The sequence below is a fragment of the Lonchura striata genome, chromosome Z, assembly GCF_050655825.1.
Source record: "Lonchura striata isolate lonStrDom1 chromosome Z, ASM5065582v1, whole genome shotgun sequence".
In the NCBI taxonomy this organism is placed as follows: Eukaryota; Metazoa; Chordata; class Aves; order Passeriformes; family Estrildidae; genus Lonchura; species Lonchura striata.
The window spans coordinates 26330922-26351959 of record NC_140740.1 but is presented as its reverse complement, the minus strand read 5'-3'; the positions used below and the strand labels follow the sequence as shown (position 1 = coordinate 26351959).

The 21038-nt window shown below is 41.0% G+C and overlaps 1 protein-coding gene across 4 annotated transcripts in view; it reads left to right on the top strand.

Moving 5' to 3' along the window:
* LPAR1 (lysophosphatidic acid receptor 1) overlaps positions 1–20778 on the top strand; it is a 67652-nt gene extending 46874 nt beyond the window's left edge. For all 4 annotated transcript variants that reach the window (XM_021525009.3, XM_077790314.2, XM_085566200.1 and 1 more), the window contains one exon: positions 19069–20778. In XM_021525009.3, coding sequence (XP_021380684.1) covers positions 19069–19370 — 302 coding nt within the window. In that variant the 3' untranslated portion in view covers positions 19371–20778. The remainder of the gene's footprint in view (positions 1–19068) is intronic.
* Positions 20779–21038: the final 260 nt, after the last annotated feature.

Genomic DNA, 21038 nt, shown 5'->3' with positions numbered 1-21038 from the left:
AAGGAGTAATTTAGAGATGAATTTTCTAAGCAAAAGCTCAGTATACAGAGAGTAAAAAACTATTGTGTAAGACTATTTTCGTTTTGCAGAATGGTTGCTACTTTGTTCATAGATTAAAGTTGAAAATGTTGGGGGACATAGTTCTAAGGGTGCTGGGTGCCCAGGGATCACTGCTGGCAGTCTGCTTGCTGTCTGATACTCAGCCTTGTGAACACACCTGGCCTTCCAGATGCATTTTATATTTACCCTCCTTCAGCAAGGAGAGAGTAATATCAGAGTATGTTGTAGCATAACTTCTTTCCTATTGTAGTCACACACACATACACAAAGAAAAGGTAAAGTGAATGCATATTGGTTAATAGACTGTAATGCCCCTGTAAACCATAGGAACCGAAAATGGTCCTTCATTGAGGGTGATCTGCATCTGATCCTTGCCTATTTTGCCAGAGTTCTGCAAAAAATGAGTTGTGTGAGTTTCTGTCTTTCTAGTAGAAAAGCTTGGCTTGGTTCACTCTCTGGGAAGGAGGGATCAATTTCAGTAAGCAAACAAAGCAAAGGATTTAGTTTTAAATAAGTAATGTAGCATTCTTTGGAAAAACTTTCAGCCAATTGACCCATCAAATACCTGAGTGCTGTACTCACCATGTGTAGTCCTGTTATAAAGCAGAAGGCCTTCAGGTACACTGGCCTGGCACCAGCAAAGAGGGTGAGAGGTGTGGATTAAAGCCATATGCACTCCAGAAATACTAGCTTTTAAGCACATTCCAGAGAACACGTTACTGATTCCCTATGAGATTTTTCTTTTATTTTTTTTTTCTTTTTGATTCTTCACCCTCTTGCCTCCCCTTTCCCTCATTCCCATCTCTTCACTCTCTTTATTTATAACTTTCTCAGCATTGCCTTGTCCCAGTTTGGCTGGCAGGCAGGAGCACCATCTCTGACAGCCAGCTTAATTGCCAGTATAATTCATGGGAGCCTGAGTTGTCAAAGAGTATTCTGGGGCTTTCACAGCAGAGACCACCCTGTCCTGGAGTACTGGTGTCCCAGCTCACATGCCTCACTGAGCTGGATTGGGCTGCCAGACTGTCCTGGCTTGTGGCATGGCACAGAAAAGCAATTCCAGGCCTATTCCCAGAAAACAAATTGTAGCCACCTCCCTGCAAACCAGTATCATAGGCATAAATATCCCATATATATATATATTTACTCTTAGAAGAAAGAACAAACTTTTTTTTTCCTGAATTATTGGAACCAGGTTGTGAAATGGCAGGCCCATATATTCCATTTTAACCCTGCCAGTTCACCATTAGGCCTCTGATTGATTTATCTGTCTGATTGTAGGAGAGAAGTACCTTGGTGGGAGGAGTATTGAGTACTTTGCCTGCTGGGTAGGCATACATTTGCTTCCTAGCTTCCCTGACTATGCTGGGAAGTTTATTATTACAGTCTATTAACCAATATGCTGATCCAAGAAAGGGGGGGCACCAGGATGCAAAAGAGCCCGCTGTCTTTGGCCACTGGCCAGGCACAGATCAATTTACTATTGCTGCTGAGGTTTTGGGGGTCGAGGGGTTGGGTTTCTTTCCTTGGCTAGCTCCTTCTGCATCCATGGGAGCTCAGAGAAACCAACCAGGGCTGGGACACATCCTCTGGTTAAAGGTGCAGAGGCTATATGACTTTCCAGGGCTATAATATCTCCTCAGTGCTCTGGGAAACTCAATATCAAAAAGATTTTATATTTTATTTTATTTTATTTTATTTTATTTTATTTTATTTTATTTTATTTTATTTTATTTTATTTTATTTTATTTTATTTTATTTTATTTTATTTTATTTTATCGTTGTCTTGTACTTCCAGTTCCTAAGTCCAGGATTGATCAGCACTAATTCAAAAAGTAGATTGCATAGAAATAATTGTTGGTTAAGGTTTGATCCATAAGGAAATTGAACCTGTTTGAGTATTTGCCATTGGGAGAGACGTACATCCAGAGATGCAGCAATATTCTAGGATGCAGTGTATTCAACAGTGCCTCAAATTCCAAAATCTCCTGCATTTAAAATGAGCTGAGAGAGCTGGCCAAAGCACAAGTTCTGCATTTGTCTGTATAAACACACAGATTTCTCTGCAAGTACTGTTGAAATCTTATCAGAGACATGAACCAGGTTTCAAACCCGGCCTTGACCTTGACAGCAGTGATTAAATACATTAAAACCTTGACCACAAAGCATTCATAAGTATTTTACTCACTTCACTTTAAAACAATTCACCTTTCTCCCCAGAGTTTACAGTCTCCTGCATCCACAGACTACTAAGAATTACCCTTGATTCCTAGAGTACAGAATCTTGCAGAATGTCTCTTATGGGATGCCTTCATGGCATATTGCACTGTTGAGTGCGGATTTCCCCTGAAATAACAAAGAATATATTATACTTGCCAGAGGCTTTATTAGAGAAGCTTTACATCCTTTTCATTTGAAATTCAAGTTCGCTGCCTCTTTTTGCTGCAGTTGCTTTCAAACAGAAGAGATAAATCTCTAACAGATGCAGCAGTTTCACTGAGTGTTTTCCTCAGATGTATGCAAGAAAGAAGAAGATACAACAAATTAAAATGCCAGCACAAGCAGAAAGCTTCTAATACTGTTGTAAAGAGTTAAGTTGGATTTTTTTTAACAGGAAGTAGTGTTAGTACAGTGCAAAGGCCCTAGTATCCTGATATAATTGCCTTAAATATCTGCATGCATGCAATTTTGAAGGCAGCATTTTGCAGCAGTGTATTACGGTAGGGCTTCTCTGTGTGCTGACATCTGTGATAGTAAGAGATATTTGTTGCCCCATCTTGAAACACTACCCTGCACTTCCGTGACACAGACTGGCTGCTTTCAAAAAAAACAAGAGAAGTCCATATACTTAGAAGATGGGTAGTGTATTTTTTTGTTGTTGTTTAAATACCTCTATTTCTCACATCTCAGAAAAATTAAGCACAAAGTTTTTGGAAACACCAGGGATATTGCCAGCTTTTTAAAGACTTGTGAAAACAGTTGTTAAGCACTAGGTTTTGAAACTTGATGAAGCAACATGAGAGGTATCAGTAAGAGAAATATCTGGAAATATTGAATGGTTCAGTAGTTCAGTTACTGTATGAATTGTTCTTTAATTTAGATGGAGGACTTGTGTTCGAATATTTTCACCCTTTTTGATTAAAAGGTGTGTAGGCATATTGCAGTTTGTGTCCTTGGTATGAGGGTTTACCAGGAGACCCATTATTGCTGTGATCACAGCTGTCCTCTTCATGGCAGTGTCTTCTGGCTCCAGTACTTGCTTAGAGTTCAGAGCACTCAAGAGATGATAAAGACACTTCTATGGTGCTGCCATACTAAGAGTAAGTCAAACCTTTCTGACACATGAAGGGTAAAGATATTTAACAGGGAAATAAACGCCCTTGTGTTCCAGCTGGTCTTCAGATACCAAAGCTGGTGGCAGCTGGGCTTAGATTCTGGGTCATAGACAATTCCACACTAACAGAAATACAGAGGCAATGCAGCACTCTAAATCCAGCCATGTTCAATAAGCCCTACTCTTATAACAGACTTACAGGCAGAACAATACCACACAATGCACTGTAAGCCTAGTCATGCCCAGTGAAACCTCACAGCCAGAACAAAAACGTCTGATGGCATTCAGTAGCGCTCATGACCAGGTACAAAAATAGTATCATTTCATGAGCAACAGAGATGTGGGTTCTTCTTGGATTGCTCATGATCAATGCACTGAAAGCATGCTTGAATACTTAAAATACAAATAATACAGATGACAAAAATGCATTAAGTTGCAAGGTGAGTATATGTGCTAGATGTGTGATGACAATAAGCTATCTTTCTGAATTTCCATTTGTATAACCTTTAGTATAGCTGAGTCTGACCCAGTAGGTGTTCCTGTGGATGAGGAGCTGTGTACAGCCCACTGACTGTGCCTGGATACATTGAGAAAGGACAGCTAAGGATAAAGATGGAGAGGTGGCAAGTTACAAATGGCTCTCTTCTGCCACAAAATAACTCTTTGGATTGTCTCTTTCCATCTGGTGAACACATCTCAACACAACATTTCTCTGGAAAAGATTGATTTATTTTGTGTCCATAAACTTTTACATGTGTCTGTTGCAGTATTCTGCAATGCTCTTGCTGGCATTTCTACCTCTGTCTCTCCCTTTCCCTGTGCTCATATGGCAACCTGGTGGTCATCCACCTATATGGTCATCTCACTGCTTATCTCACCACTTATCTCCTGACAATTTATACTACAATCAGCAAACCAACTTATTTCTTTACTTATTGATGAGTTTGCTCTTGCCTGTGCACTGCACCATCTACTGTGAACATGTGAATTTTCAACTGAAAAAAGCTTGCATTGCAGCAACACCCAAGCTTAGACTTCACAGTTTTATATTATATAGCCACAACTGAACTGTGGGAGATCTCTGCATTCAGCCCTCTCCCATCAACTCTGAACTCCTGCACAAAGTAACCCTTATGGATATGGGAATTAGTCTGTCATGCAGAATAAGAAGGAAGAGATTAAGAACATCCAGGCTGGGGATCAGTTGCCCTTTTTGTTGGTTTTTTGTTTGTTTCTTTTATGAATGAAATGTATAGCTGTGTCTGCAGTAACATGCTGCCAAATATGGAACACATCAAAGCCAGTGAACAATCAAAAAGGTGGATTTCAACAGTTGCAATTTTAATCTGTAGGGACCTCCCCTGGCCCATAGAGAAAATAAGAGATCCAATTCCATCTGAGATAGTAACACTGTTTATTATTTACTAGAGCAAAACTCTCCTGTTTGCAGGAGGGTAAACGGGGTGCAGCAATACTGTTTCTTCCCATTCTCATTCATTCCCTTCCCCAGACATACACACCTCGGATTTTACAAAACCCCATGGTTCAGGTAGTGATGCAAGCTTCTCCAGCCATGGGTCAGGTGGGAGGAGAGTAGAGTTGACATAAAAGCCGTGTCAATAATGGGGCAGGGTGGCTGGATTGTAACTAGGCTGATATCTTGGGCAGTGGAGCATGAAACTTATCAACTCAAGAGACTCATATGGTATTCCAATGCTGAAGGGTTTGCAGAGTGCTCAGCCAGCTTCACACATGAGCTCCACAAAAAGTGGATTAAAGTAGCAGGGAGTGAAAACTGTCCTGCACAGACTTGCCCGACACCTGTAGCTTAGCCACTTCATTCTTAAAGGAATTCAAGGTGGTGAAACTTGAATGAGCCTTCTCTAATAAATGCAATTAAAAGACAAGAGGACAGACAACAAAAAATATAATTAATGAGTGCTTGTTTTTAGAAAAAAATGTACTGGAAATATTGTGAAAGCAACAAATTTGCAGTCAGTCAGTCTGTTCATAGCTACATATTTTCATGCTTAATGAGCATGATTACAATATCAGGGTTTGGATAGCATACAACAGCAAGAACACCAGTGACAGTAAAATCCTTGTGGTGTCACTGGATGCCTGAGGAAACTGAATTCTCATTATTTTGAAGGACAAATAAGATGCCTGAGGAAACTGAATTCTCATTATTTTGAAGGACAAATAAGTGGGCTTATCCCTTGTTGCTTGTTTCTCCTAGAAAACACCAGGGACAGAGAAATCTCTGCTGCTTTTCTCCCCTCATATCTTGCAGAACAGTTAGAGCCCAGCAGATAGAAAGCTTGCAGTGGTGGTTGGTTTAGCTCCTCATTATTTAAGGCACAGCTGTGATCAATCTCCAGGCTATAAAGTTTATAAGAAGGAGCTGGAAGCATGGGCTTTTCCTACAGCACTGAAAAGGCCCCTCTGCCTTTCATTTGTCCCTCATTTAGCTAGCCTGACTTTGGTGTGGCCGCTGCTCTGAACTCTGGAAAAATGAGGAGAAGCCAGCAAGTATCACCAGGAACTTCAAATGAAGTCCAGCAAAATCTGATCTGAGTTTGCCTCAGGGCTTTTTCTTCATGCATCTTCCCTACACACTGCTGCTGTGTTGGACCTTACCTCAGTGTTGCTTGAATATTCCATTGTTAAAACATTTTAAAAGAAAATAACGTCATCTCTGAGTGGTGCCCTTCAGTGCATTGCTGAAGAGTTAGGAGAGTTTTAATCTTTTCTGAAAAAGGAAAAAAGCTTTGTATTTCATTTAGAATAGAAGAGTACTTCTTAGAAGCAATTGATTTGCTGAACAGAAGGATTTTGCAAGCGATTTTCTTACAATGTACTAATTGCTTGTTTATCTCTTTTTTTTTTAAACCCAAAAATTCCTCACTGGAGGGCCTTTATGCCTGGAAGGTCTCATTTTATCTCATGCAGTTTCCTGTTTACTTTAGACACAAGCCTACAAGTATCTCGTAAAACAAAATAAAAAACCACAATCCTTGAGAAGTCTTTCAGATTCATATATCAGGATGTCTGTCCCAAAATAGTCTGACTTGAACTACTGTGCACAATGATGAACTAAAACATCAACATGAGCTAAAACTGATCCCACAGGTACTATTTTGGGGGGTGGAGGGGGGAGGTGTTGGAGGAGGAATACTCAGTGGAAGTGCTTTGATTAGTTAGCATTGCAATAAAACATATTTCCTTTGTCCCCAGGTTCTACTCCTGGGCATGTGCTTGTAATATTGAGCAGTGCTGGTGGGCACAGCCTTTCTGCTTGGTGTGGTGCATTATTTTTTTTTTAACATGGAACAATACAAAAGCTGGGAGTAGCAATTTAAGCAGGTGTCTTTTTTGATCCTCTCAAAATCCTCTTGGTCCTGTTTCACCCCCCTCTGCCACTCTGTCAGTTTACTGCTTCCTCAGCCCCTTAGGTGGGCTGCAGACATGTGCAGCTGCTGAATGTAATGCAAGTGGAAATGGCTTTTGTGGTTTGGTAGCAGTCTTGGTCCTTTGCTTCCTCTTCCATCAGGCAACAACAACTGATGTGCACTAATTTGGTTTTCCGTTTCACAATCCTGCATCCACTGTATTGTTTAAAGGAGGACACAATACAGTAGATAGCCTATGCATACTAAGACCTTCTTTTGAGGACTGATAACTTTGCCAAAATTTCTTGTGGGTTTCCACAGAGCCTGGAGGAGTCTTTTATTTTCCTTTCAGCTAGCTTTCAATGCAGCCGTAGGGATTGCAACTGTTTGTTTTTGCAATTGCTTGTGGGAGTTACAGTGGAGTTACAGTGTCTTTGATGGCTGACTCCCTGCTTGTATGCTGTCCCCTCCCTTGGAGCAGATATCCCATCCCTGCACCTAGAGCTTGTTCACACCTAGAGATAGGGCAGCATGCTCCACAGACATGCTTGGAGATGGCACAGGATCCCCAGAGGGGATCCCAGAGGGGATTAGACAGCTATAAGGGCCATCACATGAGACAGAACATATTAGGCTTGCTTTCTGGATGCTTCATCACAGTCTGCATGAAGTCTCAGGCATTCCGAGTGTGAAGCAAATACTTTCACAAGTAGTTTCTCTCTCAGCAGCCATGGTGTGATCTGCATTGTATGTCATTACCTGTCACATCTGATGGAACTGTTACTGGTGGTTATTTTTAAAAGTAGAGTTCTACTGTACATAATGGCAATCTGCTTTTTCACTAGATCAGCTTGGTCTGCATCTTAAAGAGTTGTTTAAACTGTCTTTTCTGTTTTGAAAAATTCTAGACTGTTTAATTTTCAGCTGGCAAATATTTTACTTTGGATGGATAAATCCCTCATTGCTTGAGGATTGAAGTCTGTGGCAAGCAGAGAGTGCTAAAAGGGGAGAGTTTTCCTGCAGGAGCAGCACGTTCACTGGCAGATCCATGGGTAGTAGCCGCTGTATAAGCACAGCCACGAGCTCTGCCCTGGCAGCAGCATCTCTGTGTCACTGTGAGATACAAGTTGGCATTGCCCTTGGGCTGAAGACAGGTGACAGAAGAAAATTATTTCTGTTGTCTTTGACAGCTTCATTAGAGAGGCCAAGAGTTCAGTGGGAATTCTTGCTTGTGCCTAGCAGCAGAAAACCTAGGACAAAGCCAAGGAGCAAGCAAGGCATGCTGCAGAGAAAGCACCAGTGTTAACACCTCTGCTTTCCTTGCATGGTACATAGGGTCTGAATCTAAATTACCTTTGTCTGGTACTTCTCATGAACACCCCTGAAAGAGAGGAAAGTGGCTGGGAGTCAGCCCATTTTTGGAACAGACAGTTATTTCAGATTTCTGCTGGTATTCAATTGAGAGGATGGGAGTAAGGGAACTGAATGTTAAGAGGCTTAGCACCTTTTTTTTTTTTAACTTTATCATTGTTGTCCATTGTTATATATAGCCAAAACCTACAATCTTTTGTAGGGACACTGGAGCAAACTGCCTGCCAGAGGTCAAAGGAGTCACATTCTCAGAAATTTCGCAGATTGAGAAACCTTCAAAAAAGCATGATAGTGTGCTTTTTTGTGCTTTCAGAGGCTATTTATATGGCAATCTTTAAACTAAGCAACCAAGGATACAGTGCTAACACAGTCCAAGCACTACTCTGAGGTGCTTTTAGATGCCATACTTTTCTTAGCAGAGGTTACTTTTAGAACAGGAGAGCAGACTGCCAAAGGTAGAAGACTGTTCCTGTAAGCCAGTGGAAACAGGGATCTGTTCTGTAAGCCAAATCAAGCTCACTTAACCCAGAGCAGTTTTAGTGACTAATCCTCTAAATGGATGAGATGGGGCCCTCATTTGTAGTCATGAGGGTGTAGCTACATAGCCAGGGTTTTACACCAGTGTGTACTGCTGAGAGGAGCTAGCTGAAGATACACCTTTTTCTCCCCCAGATAATGCATGGCAATGTGATTCTTGATGATATGACTTGAAAGAGAGGCTAGATTCCTTTAGAGCTCTCATCTGTGTTTGCTTGAAAATTTTAAATCAATCTAGATTCTGATATGGTAAATTAGTTAAAAAAAAAAAAAATTACAGAGAAGCTGCCCCTGGAATCCATCAGCAGCAGTGAAACATTTCCAGTCCTGTTCACTGAATTTCTCATTTGAAGTATGAAAAATACTGTGTTACTGCACTGAAATTATATGCAGCAAGACAGCAAGTATCTTAATGGGGAATCCAGAGGAATCTGTGAGAGCCAAAAGGTAGCTGCATCCCTTTAAATATAGTCTCATTTTCACAGTGTGGAAATGCAGAATAAAACCTGTATTTTCTGCCCTAGATACCAGCCTCATCTAGATAATTTTTAACAGGTACATGTAGAATTAAGTACCAAAACCCAGAATTTATCCCTTCAATAATCTTTAAGTATATACTTGCCACAATCAAAACACAAGTGGTTCTTCACTCAGTGCTTCTCCTGTGATATGCAATGCCACATTTGTCTTCTCCCCTCTGTTTTAGCAGTGCCACTTGTAGGTGCCTCTCTGATGGTCTGATAGCCTGAATAATGTCTGAATTACCTTAACACTGCTTTGGTGCTGAGGTGTGCAGGCAACTCAGGTAATAGTTCTGTTCATGTTCAGTCTGTCCAAGGCTGCTTTTGTTTTAAGGCAGTAGTTTGATTTGTTATATTCTGGTGAGAATTAGAAAGGCCTTTCTAACTCGTCCAAAGGCAGGCAGATTTTTCCAAGCAGATTCATCCTAGAGTGGTATTCCCATATCCAAAGGGCTTACCCTGTTGTCCACTTCACTTTGGAGCTTGTGTTCTTCATTTTCTCAGAGAGGCACAGCTGCCAGCATGGATTCTGCTTCTTAAAACCATTTTCTGTGACTGATCTTAATACAATTTCCTCAAAGGATGTCTACCACAGCTTAACCAGATAGCTATAATCAGATAAATGCTAGCATGGCCATACAAATTAAAAGCACACACAGTTTTCTTGCAGTTGAGATAGAGCTGGTAACACTTATTAACACTTTCTCCTACTCAGAGTCTGGTATTAGCATGTTAAATAAAACAAATTTTATTCCTATTAAGGGAACCGACTAATAGGAATAATATTTTTTCTTCTAATATTATTCATTTAATCTTATGTAAGAATCAAGGCAGTCCTTTACATATTAAATTGCATCCATCCAGACTTCATCTGAAATCTTGTGTTGCAACTGGAGTTTATCCAAACATAATGCCAGTAACACTTAATGTCCTTAACAACAAAGGAAAATACAATTAAACAGTCTCACATAGCAAAGTTGTTTGATATCTGCTAAACACGCTGTATTGTTTGAGCCTGGTGTTCTGATTGTATAGCAGAATACTACAGAAGTTATATGGATTTCTGCAGGAAAAGTGGGCAGAACAAGTGGGCTTTTTCAATATGGCCATGAATTATTTTTTCTGTGATTGGAAACTGCAGCTGCTAAAAAAGCAGCAAAACACCCAAGTTCCAAACATACTAAACATACCTTGCAGAAGTAGGCAGAGTCCAGTCTGCAAGCCCTGCTTGTAGGGTGCCAAGCAGTCCTGCCCTTGCCTCACATGATGTCTTGCAGTGAGCCTTCACTTCTGCAGAGGCATCTTCATGTTTCAGGAGACCTGATGACCTCCAGCTGCCCCACATCTGGGACCTGAAAGCCTCACCCAGACCCTTCAGACAGAGTCTTCTTGCTGTTCAGGGGGACGTCTGTCCCCAACCTGAAGTCCCAAGTCATTCCTATGAGTAATCAGGGCCCCTAAAGAGAATCCTGAGTTTGGACTAGGGTATGTAAACAGGTTGTCCTGCAGCCAGAGACACAGTACCAGAAGCCTCTTATCAGCTGGGCTTACATGTTCATTTTCCAGCCAAGCTACCAACACTGATTTGGGACTGTAGAAGTATTTGTTTTGAAGTTAGAGCATAAAGACTTGTCTAGAACACCAGAAAATTGAAACAGACACCAAAATTTCCCCTGTGTTTCAGGTTTTTTGGCAACAGAGAAACTCCACAAGGACTAATGTTTGTCTTTACACAGAGATAAATAATCAGATTGCTTTGGCAACAGCCAAGCTTTTATTCAGATGTGAGTTTCACATATGTTTATGAATTTAGAAAACAGTCAGAATGCTGACCACTGCCATTTAATGACTTCCTGTTTTTGTCTAAAATGCTTTCTATAGATAAAAGCCTTATTTTCTCCCTTTGAAGAGGAACAGTGCACCATTTCTCTCCTGCAGTTACTAGATCAGGAGCAAATTCCATTTTTCTTGTTTTGAGGGATTCAGATGGGTACAGATAAGCTGAAACAGGATTAAGCTTTTACTTTTCTTTTTGGAATGCATTTTGCACATCCCTCTTCGCAAGTTGTTCTTTAAAACAATTACAAGTATGTTCTAAAAGAGGACTATTCAAACACCTTTAGTTTGCAGATGTCAATTGAGAAACCTTTCTGGTCTCCTCCATTTGCATTAGCACCAGAGTTCGCCTTCAGAGATGTCAGCTATGGAATATTTGAGGGTGGCTGGATCAGCTGGCCAAACACCAGTACACTCAATTGCAAGACTGCAAGCATCAGTGCAGACATCTGCAAGCATCAGGTGGGGAATTACATCAAGTGTTAACCTGGGGCTAGAGTTTGGCGAGCACCCATGAAATAAGCAGATCACTTCTGGTGGCTTGAATCTGGTTTCATTTTCTCTTCAGTTAATTTTATTTTGTTATTGGTCCTCCCTGGCCTTTTCTGTCTTTTTGCTGTTTCACACTGCCAAAGCTTTAGATGCTACAGCGATACAAAAGTGCTTGGAGAAGTATTGGAAACACATCAGGTGCCAGGCTCTGTGGAAGGATCACCTGGTGGTGTCCAAGTGGGAAGACATGCAGCAGATAGGGAAAGCCAAGCAGAAGGAAAGCCAAGAGTCCAAGTGTCAGCATTCTGCTCCAGCCTCCATCACATGCCAGAAAGCACTCGGAGCAGGAAGCACAAGGTGCTGCAGAGAGCAAGTTCACAAAGATTCCCATAGCTGTCACTTGGGAGTCTGGCTGAGGAGAAACCTATTCTTCATCGCCTCTGGTCTGGATTTGCAAAGTGAAACAGGAAGAGAAGATGAAAGGTGTTGACTCAGCCTGAGATAAGGGAAGGTACATCACTGTAGATGCAGCCCTACCGATCACAGGCATTTTGGGTCCACGTATCTCCATCACCATCTCTTCAGAGATGGTGGTCATGCAGCTAGTGATGCCAATGGAATTATCGGCTAATGGTTGTTGTCAGCTCCCTGTATAACACCCTAATAGGTCAGATGTTTCTTCAGTTGATCCTCTGTGTAGCAGGTATGGCACCAAAGTGTGTCTGGTTTGAAAGAAGATTGAGCTGAAGATTTCACCAAAATATTTGTGTGCTGACATGAGTACTGGAAGACAGCAGGTAAAGCAGAGGCCAGTCTTTAGCAAAGGAGTCTAGGTGCTAGCAGAAGTATCATTGGTAGTCAAGATGTTGTGTCCCCCTAGAAAGAGTTTTTTACTTTATTTTTTCTGAAATGAAAAAAGGTGACGAGGACATGAACAGACACACATGAAATACTAAATATTAAGGCCCAGAAAGAGGTGATGCTAACACATACAGGACTTCATTCTTTGGGGTCAAGGCTTGTTGCTCCTCCCAGCCAGAGCACAGTCAGAGCCTGAAGGCTGCTTTCATGTTAAGTCATTAACATGTTTTAAACCAGACAAATGTGTGAAGATGGAAGCAGATGGATTCCTCAGAAAAGGGATGGTTTGTTGACAAAGATAGCCATGCCTTAAGCACCAAAAAATTCTGTGCACCTTCAAAGGTGAAGACAGATGTTTGAAGCAGACGCATTCTGAATTCCTGCTGAGAAGAGGAAACACATTTTTGAACAAGATGTGATTTCTCTATTCCTACACAATCCAGCCATTATTTTGTACAAAGTCTGGCTAAACTTGCTAGCTGAAATTCCTAGAACAAGATTCAGCAAGAGGTTGGATTGTGCACATGCAGGTAACTGTGGAAAGGGTAGGAAATCAGGGATCTGATGCAATAATAGCGTAACCAGTTTATTCTAAAATGCCTTTACAAAACATGGGTACAGTAGACTGAAAAATCTCCTAAACCTGTCAGTTACAGAATTCATGTGGAGTTAAGATATTTGATAAAGCTGAGCATAGGGTTTTATCTAGAACTTGCACATTTAGAGCTGCTCAGCTCCTGGGAGACTAGAACATGGATCCCTAGGGAGGGGCATATATCGTGTTATGAAAGACAAGCTGCTGGCTTGTATCACCCAGCTCCTTTCATATGCTCTCTAGGTGGTATTCTCTCTTATGTGTTCACATCCTCTTGCTTCAAACCATCTGAGAGAAGTATATGTAAGATAGTGTTGCATGAATATTAATGTAGATTTTATTTACCTTTGCCCTGTTTCTCATTTCCTGTTTTACATTGCTATCCCATCTTTCCTTCTGGAGATATTTCCTTTTTCTTTCACACACAGTCTCACCAGATGAATGTTTGGCTTGAAACACAAAGGCACCCAAAGTGTTAAATCTCCCAGAGGCATGTCAAAGAAGGCAGCATTTTACAATCCTTCAAAAAACTGCAGGAGTGTGCTATGAACCTCTCACTCTGAGAATTCATACAGCTTCCTTAAATAAAGATACCTTGAGTAAATGAAGCTTCTGATAGCACCTTATTTAACCGGTACCCTGTAGGCAGCTCTTCCCCACCTGGGGTATTTTTCAAGGGCTTTCCTTCACTGTCGTCCTCCTCAAGTCTTTTGGAGTCTGTGGATGGAGAGGCAACTGTTTCACATATAAAGTTCTTCAGAATTTGTCAAATTTAGCACACAATTATTTAAATCTATTAATCTGATCCAAATGTGGTAGTCACATTTTATTTCTTCACATGAAAATTCCATGTGTTAAAACAAACATTGCCCCATGTTAATTATTTCCAGCAGAAAATGCATAAAACAAGAACAATGTTTTCATCCACCAAGACCTATTAGCTCTATTGTAATAGTGTTGTGTCAAAATTAGGAAAAATTAGGTCAGACTAGAATTAGAAGAATCACTCCTACACTCTGTATGTTTACAGCATGATAAATGCTCTTCATGATCTTTGGCATCTATAATCATTCATTTTAGATTTCATGCTGTCGTGTTTGTGTTGGGGGAAACAATGCATAACTGTAAATAGGCACTATTGCTTGCAGTATTTATCTCTGTTTGTGCTATGCACAAGATAATCCTCAGTGTGATAAGGAGGACTATTGATACAATTTGCAGATGGCTAGGGCATGAAGTGGTGTAGTTGTGTTGCAGCTGATGGGCTTGCACCTCAGCTAGTATAGCAGGTGGCTTCCCTGATGAGGATGTGAATTTATCAGAATGTGAAAAATGCCAGGCACTTCTGCAGCCCTTTTTGGCTATGGTTTTGTTAATTAAAACAAATCATTCTTCCAGAGCACTGCTTTTAGCCTGCACCAAGTGCAGAAGGACTCTTCTCTGTTGGTAGCTGTGATAACAGTGATAGCAGTGATGTTCAATGTCCTTTCCTCTCTCAGACACTGATGTCCCAGAGGAAGAGGGGGTGCAGCTGCCTGTCACAAGTACCACTCTGAGGGCAGGAGGGGATTTAGAGAGGACAGCAGATGGACTAGAATAGGAGAGCAGCAACAGCAGCAGATTATAAATGTTCCTGTAGTTAGCTGTTGTCTTTGATATGCTAGTTCCTTTTTCTATTCCTGTAATCTTAAAAAAACGGCAAACACAGGAGAGATTTTTTTTTCCCTTCTCTCACTCACTAAAAGAGGCCCTTTCAATATTTTTCCTCTCCACATAGACTGAGGAATTTGCAGGGTGAGTGTGAGCCCATGCCAGATATCAGGGTTAACACACAAGATGAATAGAAGAGAGCACATGAGAGGGACACAGTGTGGTTAAGGTAGAGAAAAAGGGTGTTTCAGAATAGGTGTGCATTAACAAGAGCTTCATCCCTCTGGAGCCTCTGAAGGACAGCAGTGTGTGACTTGGCAGAAGCAGAAGTGCTTCTTTTATTTTGCTCTTTTGAGTTAGAGGAAAACAAATGTTCACAGAATAAACACAGACATAGGCTCTCCAAGGCAAAAGACAAAAACCCCAAAAAATTTAAAAAAAAAAAAAAGAGTGCTGCTTAGGAAACACTTTGCCTGCTAACACAAGAAGATCCATGAGTAGCCATCCAGTCTGGTATCCTAGTAATGAGTCACTAGTTCATCAGTGTTTATTCTTATGTAGCTTATTTATTTTCTGCTGCCGGTTTTTGGAGTTGTTTTCTCTTTTGTTCTTGTACTCAGTGATTTTTGTGTGATTTATCATGGCTGGTTTCATATGTCTACTGCCTACAATAGTTTTTGCTCTCTTGCAATCAAACCTTGCTGTGAGGCTTTGTCTCATTTACCCAAGGGTTTCCAACATCCAGCTGCCATGGAAGCATAATCTGCACTGATGCACTAGACAAGGGTTCTAAACAGATGAGATGTAGTCATATCACGGACATTGGAAAGCCTCCAGTAGGCTTCTACCACAACTCTGCAAGACAGACAATGCACAAGGAGTTGGAGTTTCATTTCTTTTTGGGATGAGAGGTATCACACTTCAGCAAAAGATTAGGTTAGGTTATAAATGCTTTTTTATAACTCATTCCTGCTGTAAAACATGTTTCTCAGTCTGCAGGGACCCTTCAGTCTTGTAAGATGTGCTATTTCTCTGGTTCCTTCAAGCTTTCCTGTCTAATGGCTAGCCATTCACTTCTGATGGACATTCAGCCTGATGGGCATTTCTTCTTCACCCAGCCCTCTGTGGTCTGACCCTCAGAACAGACCTTGGCCATGCTCCATGGAAATGTTCCTTCTACTGCAGCTGAAGAGCTCATTTAGCTTCTTGCAGTGCCGTTGCCTTTCAAGGACTGTCAGGGCTGGAGGTAGTGTCCCAAGGTGCTCACTGTCCAGGGAGCAGTACTCTTCAACCACCCAAAGACATAAAGTCTGCACTTTTTTTCAAGTACACTGGGCTCTCCTAGTACTGTAGTATGACTTTGGCATTTCCACAAAGGTTCAAGTTACTGAATGCAACAGGTCTGTTTTGTATGTCATTGTAAATTAGGTTTGACCAAGTTTGTAAAATTATAAGATACCCCTGCAAATTACTAACAGTGTACTTTAGACTGCTCTGAGTTCTGATTCTGAGCAGAAAATCATCAATATTTTGGTGTATGCTTAGGGCTTTCCAGTATATGGCAGCAGGAAGCTTTTAGCTATCACTGTTTTATTTAATGTGTTATTTTTAGATCTTCGTTCTTGGTGAAGTCAATTCACAACAGATTTCTGGGAGGGGAAGAATTTAATCTCATTTCCAGCTTACTTCAACAAATATTCTAGTAAGAGGAAAAAAAAATAAATTAAATCATTGTTTTACTTGCGGAAAAAGAATTCCATGTTTAACAGATGAAGTTTCCTAAATCTGAAGTATTAAGAGCCTGACATTTATGTTTTCCTCTGTACCTAACTCAAACACATCCTTACTGTGAGTGATGCTTCTCAGTATTTTCCGGTGTACCTACAGTTAAATAAAAAGTGAGCAAAGCTGAGGCACTGTCACCATTTACAAGCATTTAATAAGCTGTCAGAGCCATTAGCATGGGGGGATGTTTTGCTAGGAGCAGAAGAGTAACAATTTGCATAGTGGTGACTTCCATCCAGAGCTGGGTGGGAAGGCAACTTTTGTTTTTATCATTTTTCAGTGTAACTTGAGCTGCACAGAGCAATTAGTTGGTTGCTCAACCACAGTCCAGTTTTTCTTGAGTGCAGCTAATCAAGCGTCGGCACGTAGGTTATCAGACCTGTCTGAGATACTGAAGAGCCTAGAGAGGCTCAGGAACTCCATCTGAGACAGGTGTTCAGTGCAGTGGATTTTTCTGGATGACTTTGGAGCTTTCTCAGGAGCAAATTCCTATCTGCCTCACCACAGAGCTTTTGGTTGCTGTTTCTAACATATTAAAAATTATGCTAACAGAATGTTCTGTTGGTTCTTAGTAACAGATTTAAAAAAAAAAAAAAAAAAAGGAAAATTGGAAGCCTTCAATTCCAGCTTTGAACAATACTATAAGAGCTTTCCTGCTAGCTCCATTGTTTCCACATTGGACTTTTCTGCTACAGGCCTGGTGAGGATGCTGTCATTGTCTTTTGTCCTTCAATGTAGATCCCATGACTTGCAGTGTTCCCATCTCTGATGTTGTTCTCCCAAGGCACCCTATAGTGAAGAAAATGCATGCTTAAACTAGAACAAAGTCAACATGCACAATTTCAACAGTGAGTGGTTGAATTTGAATTAATGACTTAGTTTCTGCAAAAAGCAGCTCAGCAGAGCTTTTCTGTGCAGGGGGCAGATTCTATCAGCATGGACAATACCGCAAATAAAGAGATTCTGTTTTCTACTCTTATGGCAACAGGTACAAGGAAAGGACAAAGGCCTGTAGTCCTACTCTTTTCTAGTACTGCTGAAATCCAAAAGAGGTACAAAAAGACAAAAGCTATGAAGTGGGTTCATGTGTTTGATGCCATCTCAGTGTGGGAGAGTTTCATCCCCATGCTGTCAAATTGCTGCCAGAGACCCTAACAAAATCATTTGGTGAAAGGGCTTGATGCTTTGACCTGGCAGCTGGCAATTCAGCCCCCAGCTTTTTTCCATTGGTGAGGTTTATTGGTCAGCAAAGCAATAGGCATTTAGAGGCACCGTTAGTTGCAAGCAAACTCAGTTTAGGGATGCTTTTTGATGTATAAAAAGCATGTGTGTGCAGTTGCCTGGTTGGTAACCAATGAATGTCACCTGGTATATATTGCAGGCTTGCAGACCCCTTTGGAAAATCTTCTATTTGATCTAGGTGGGTTTGTTGTCCAAACTGCACAGCTTAGAGTTGTCACTGCCCAAGCTGGAAATTGCTGGCACCTTCTTGGCAGGCTTGACAAAAAGTCTGTCTGGTGTGGGAACTGATTTAGGTGCTAGCACTGCAAGAGATCATCACTGTAATAAAAACGGGAGCAGTTAGTAAACAAATAAATACCACAGTGACAGGAGAACCAGTTTGAAAACAGTGCTCTCAGAGTAGTGCTGGGAAGTCTTTATTGCTTCTGCCTGTGCTAATCCTGCTCAGTGATGATAAGACATGGGTTTCCACCTCAGTAAAGCAGCCTGGAAAATCTCAGTAGCCCTGTCTTTGTTCTGACATGATTGGTGCGTAAGGGTTTCCCCAGCAGAGCTTATATTTAAAGCCTCTCTAGCCCTGCAAGGAGTTACAATCTTCCTTTAATTCAGTACTCCCAATAAAGTACAAAGCATTTGATTTAATTTCTGCATTCAGCTCTAAATTTTGTTCTGGGCTTTGTTCTCCTCAGAGCTTTGGAAAACAGGAAAAAGGAGGGGGGAAGCATTTTAATCGGTGTAAGACTCTGTGGCTTTGACGCTATTGAAGCCTGATGAGCCTCTGAATTTTGACTGAATAGAGCCCTAAGAAAAGAAGTAGATCCATTGAAGGACAGCATTTCAGTGCAAGAAGGATGTGTGTTTAGGACTTTCCATCACATAATGGCACTGAAATGGATTAACAAGACCCAGGCTTTCTTTCTCTTGAGAATTGCTGCCTGTGCCACTCCTTTTCTATTACTGATGCTTCAGTCACTGCACTCACAGAAAGGTTTTCTTTGTTATTATTAGTTTGAGAAGTAAATTGCAGTATTGTTTCTTCTGATCAAGAGATTGATTAGTCAGAGGTCTCTAGCTGAAGGGAAAAAATGTTCCTCATTATCAACTTTAAATGTAAATGTATTTGCCAAGCAGAGTTTCAGATGGTAGCAGGCTGGAGCTGGGGCTTGGGGGATGTGTCTTGCTCTTCTGATGTGCTGCCCATAACCATTTACAGATCTTTGAAAGGCATCCCTCACATCGGGTCAATGAAAAGAGAGTGTGGGAGCAATGCTCCTGAAAGAGAAAATTAACCATTGTTGCTTCAGTCTGGATGGTTCTTATGGTATTTTGACAAGTAATGGTACATTAGTATATTTGTAGACTTTGTGTTTTGTCCATTCTTTCTCTTTCTAGGTGCTTTCATTATCTGCTGGACCCCAGGATTAGTTTTGCTGCTCCTTGATGTTTGCTGTCCCCAGTGCAATGTCCTGGCCTATGAAAAATTCTTCCTGCTCCTGGCAGAGTTCAATTCTGCCATGAACCCCATAATATACTCCTACCGGGACAAGGAAATGAGTGCGACGTTCAAGCAGATCCTGTGCTGCCAGCGCAGCGAGAGCACCAATGGCCCCACCGAAGGCTCGGACCGCTCGGCCTCCTCCCTCAACCACACCATCCTGGCTGGCGTCCACAGCAACGACCACTCCGTGGTGTGAGCCCGCGGCCGGACCGCGGCCGGACCGCAGGCCGTGCTGCGGGCGGGCGGGCGCGTGGCCCCAGCGAAGGTAACCCACTCATGTTTTCTCAAACACTAACGGACTACAAGTGCATCTTTTCCAGACTGCCCTGTCCACAGGACTGGCCATGTTGCAAAGCCCTTGATTTCTACTTTGAAAAAGTAGAAGATAATTGCTTTGCAGAAGAGGCCATCAATAGCCCATGGAAAGCCTTGCTGAGACTTTGTTGGACTCTGCTGCATCTTGGTGCCAGTCTGAATCAACTCTGATTAATTAAGCTTATACTTGCTTCACTGCATTTACATGTAGCCACTTAGTATTTTTAAAAAGGGAGTAAAGGGGATAAAAATATGCCTATCATTTAATAGACATGTAATATGTATCACCATCAGCATGCTTGTGATGAACATTTTCTGTGCAGGGAGTAAAACTGTGCTCTAGTCTTTGTATCCTTAGTCACACTGTCATAACTACAGTAAAAAGAAAAGTATTTTTTTTCTAACACAGTCAATAGGAAGATGAGGAAACTGACTCTTCTTACCTTCATTACTGGTGTTAGAGGATGCATGTTCTGTGTGTATGCAGATTGTTTTAATTATGGAAAAAAAAAAAAGCTCTTTGTAAAGTCTGCCGGAAAGTAGAAAAACATAGACTGTATTCCAGTGTTTGTCTAGATTATGAAATAAACAGTACTTTAGTCACAATGTATATAAGGTTCTTCTTTGAAGTACAGTATGAAATTTGTAACATGTGAGAGTTACCAAGTTTTTTATGGATAAGTTCCTAAAGTAGGATACATCCCTAAGGCTCTTAAAAGGTTACAGTCAGGTTAACAGATTGCAAAAATTGTATTTATGGCATATTCTTGGAATGCTTTTCTTGTTCATGGCAAAAAGCATATGCATTTTTAAGGGCAAAAAAGAAAAGGTATGTGTTTATGGAACCTTTCCTGTAATTGAAAACAAAACACCTTCTGCATTTTTGCACTGAGAAGTATTCGTAGGGTACCATTCAAATGTTGCCTCCCTCATTTCAGAAGCAGTGGGCTACTAAGAACCAAGGCACAATTTTTTTTGTAAAGTTGACATTTTTCCCATTGCAAATGACTGGACCTTATTACCGATAATAGCCACACATGTACACTGTTATAAATACCTAAGCTAACAGGTGTTTTCTTTTTCATATGAGGCTGTTTTGAAGATAAATGTAATTCATGTGAATATCAGCTACCAAGAATCACTGATAGTAAACAAAACTCATTAAGAGGGGTAAATGTGAGCAAAGGTGAGATCCTGCTGATAAAAAACTTGGGACCTCTTTCCAAGAAACTGCGTGTTCTCCTAACAAAGTAAAATATATCAACAATAAATTCCTGATGCTGTTTTCATCATTGTAATTTGTCTCTATAACAAAAAGAAAACAAACAAACAAAACAAAAAAGGGGGGGGGGGAAGGAAAAAACCCACACTCACAAAAAAAAAAATAACGCCACAAAATGAAACAAAAAACCCAGAGATATATATATTCTTCATTGTACCATACTGAAATGTAACTTAAGGGATGATATTCTCCCATTTGGACAGGGAAAAAATGGAGGGTAGAGGGTCAGCTCAGCAAAATCCAGTGTTTCCAGCATCTCTTGCTTTG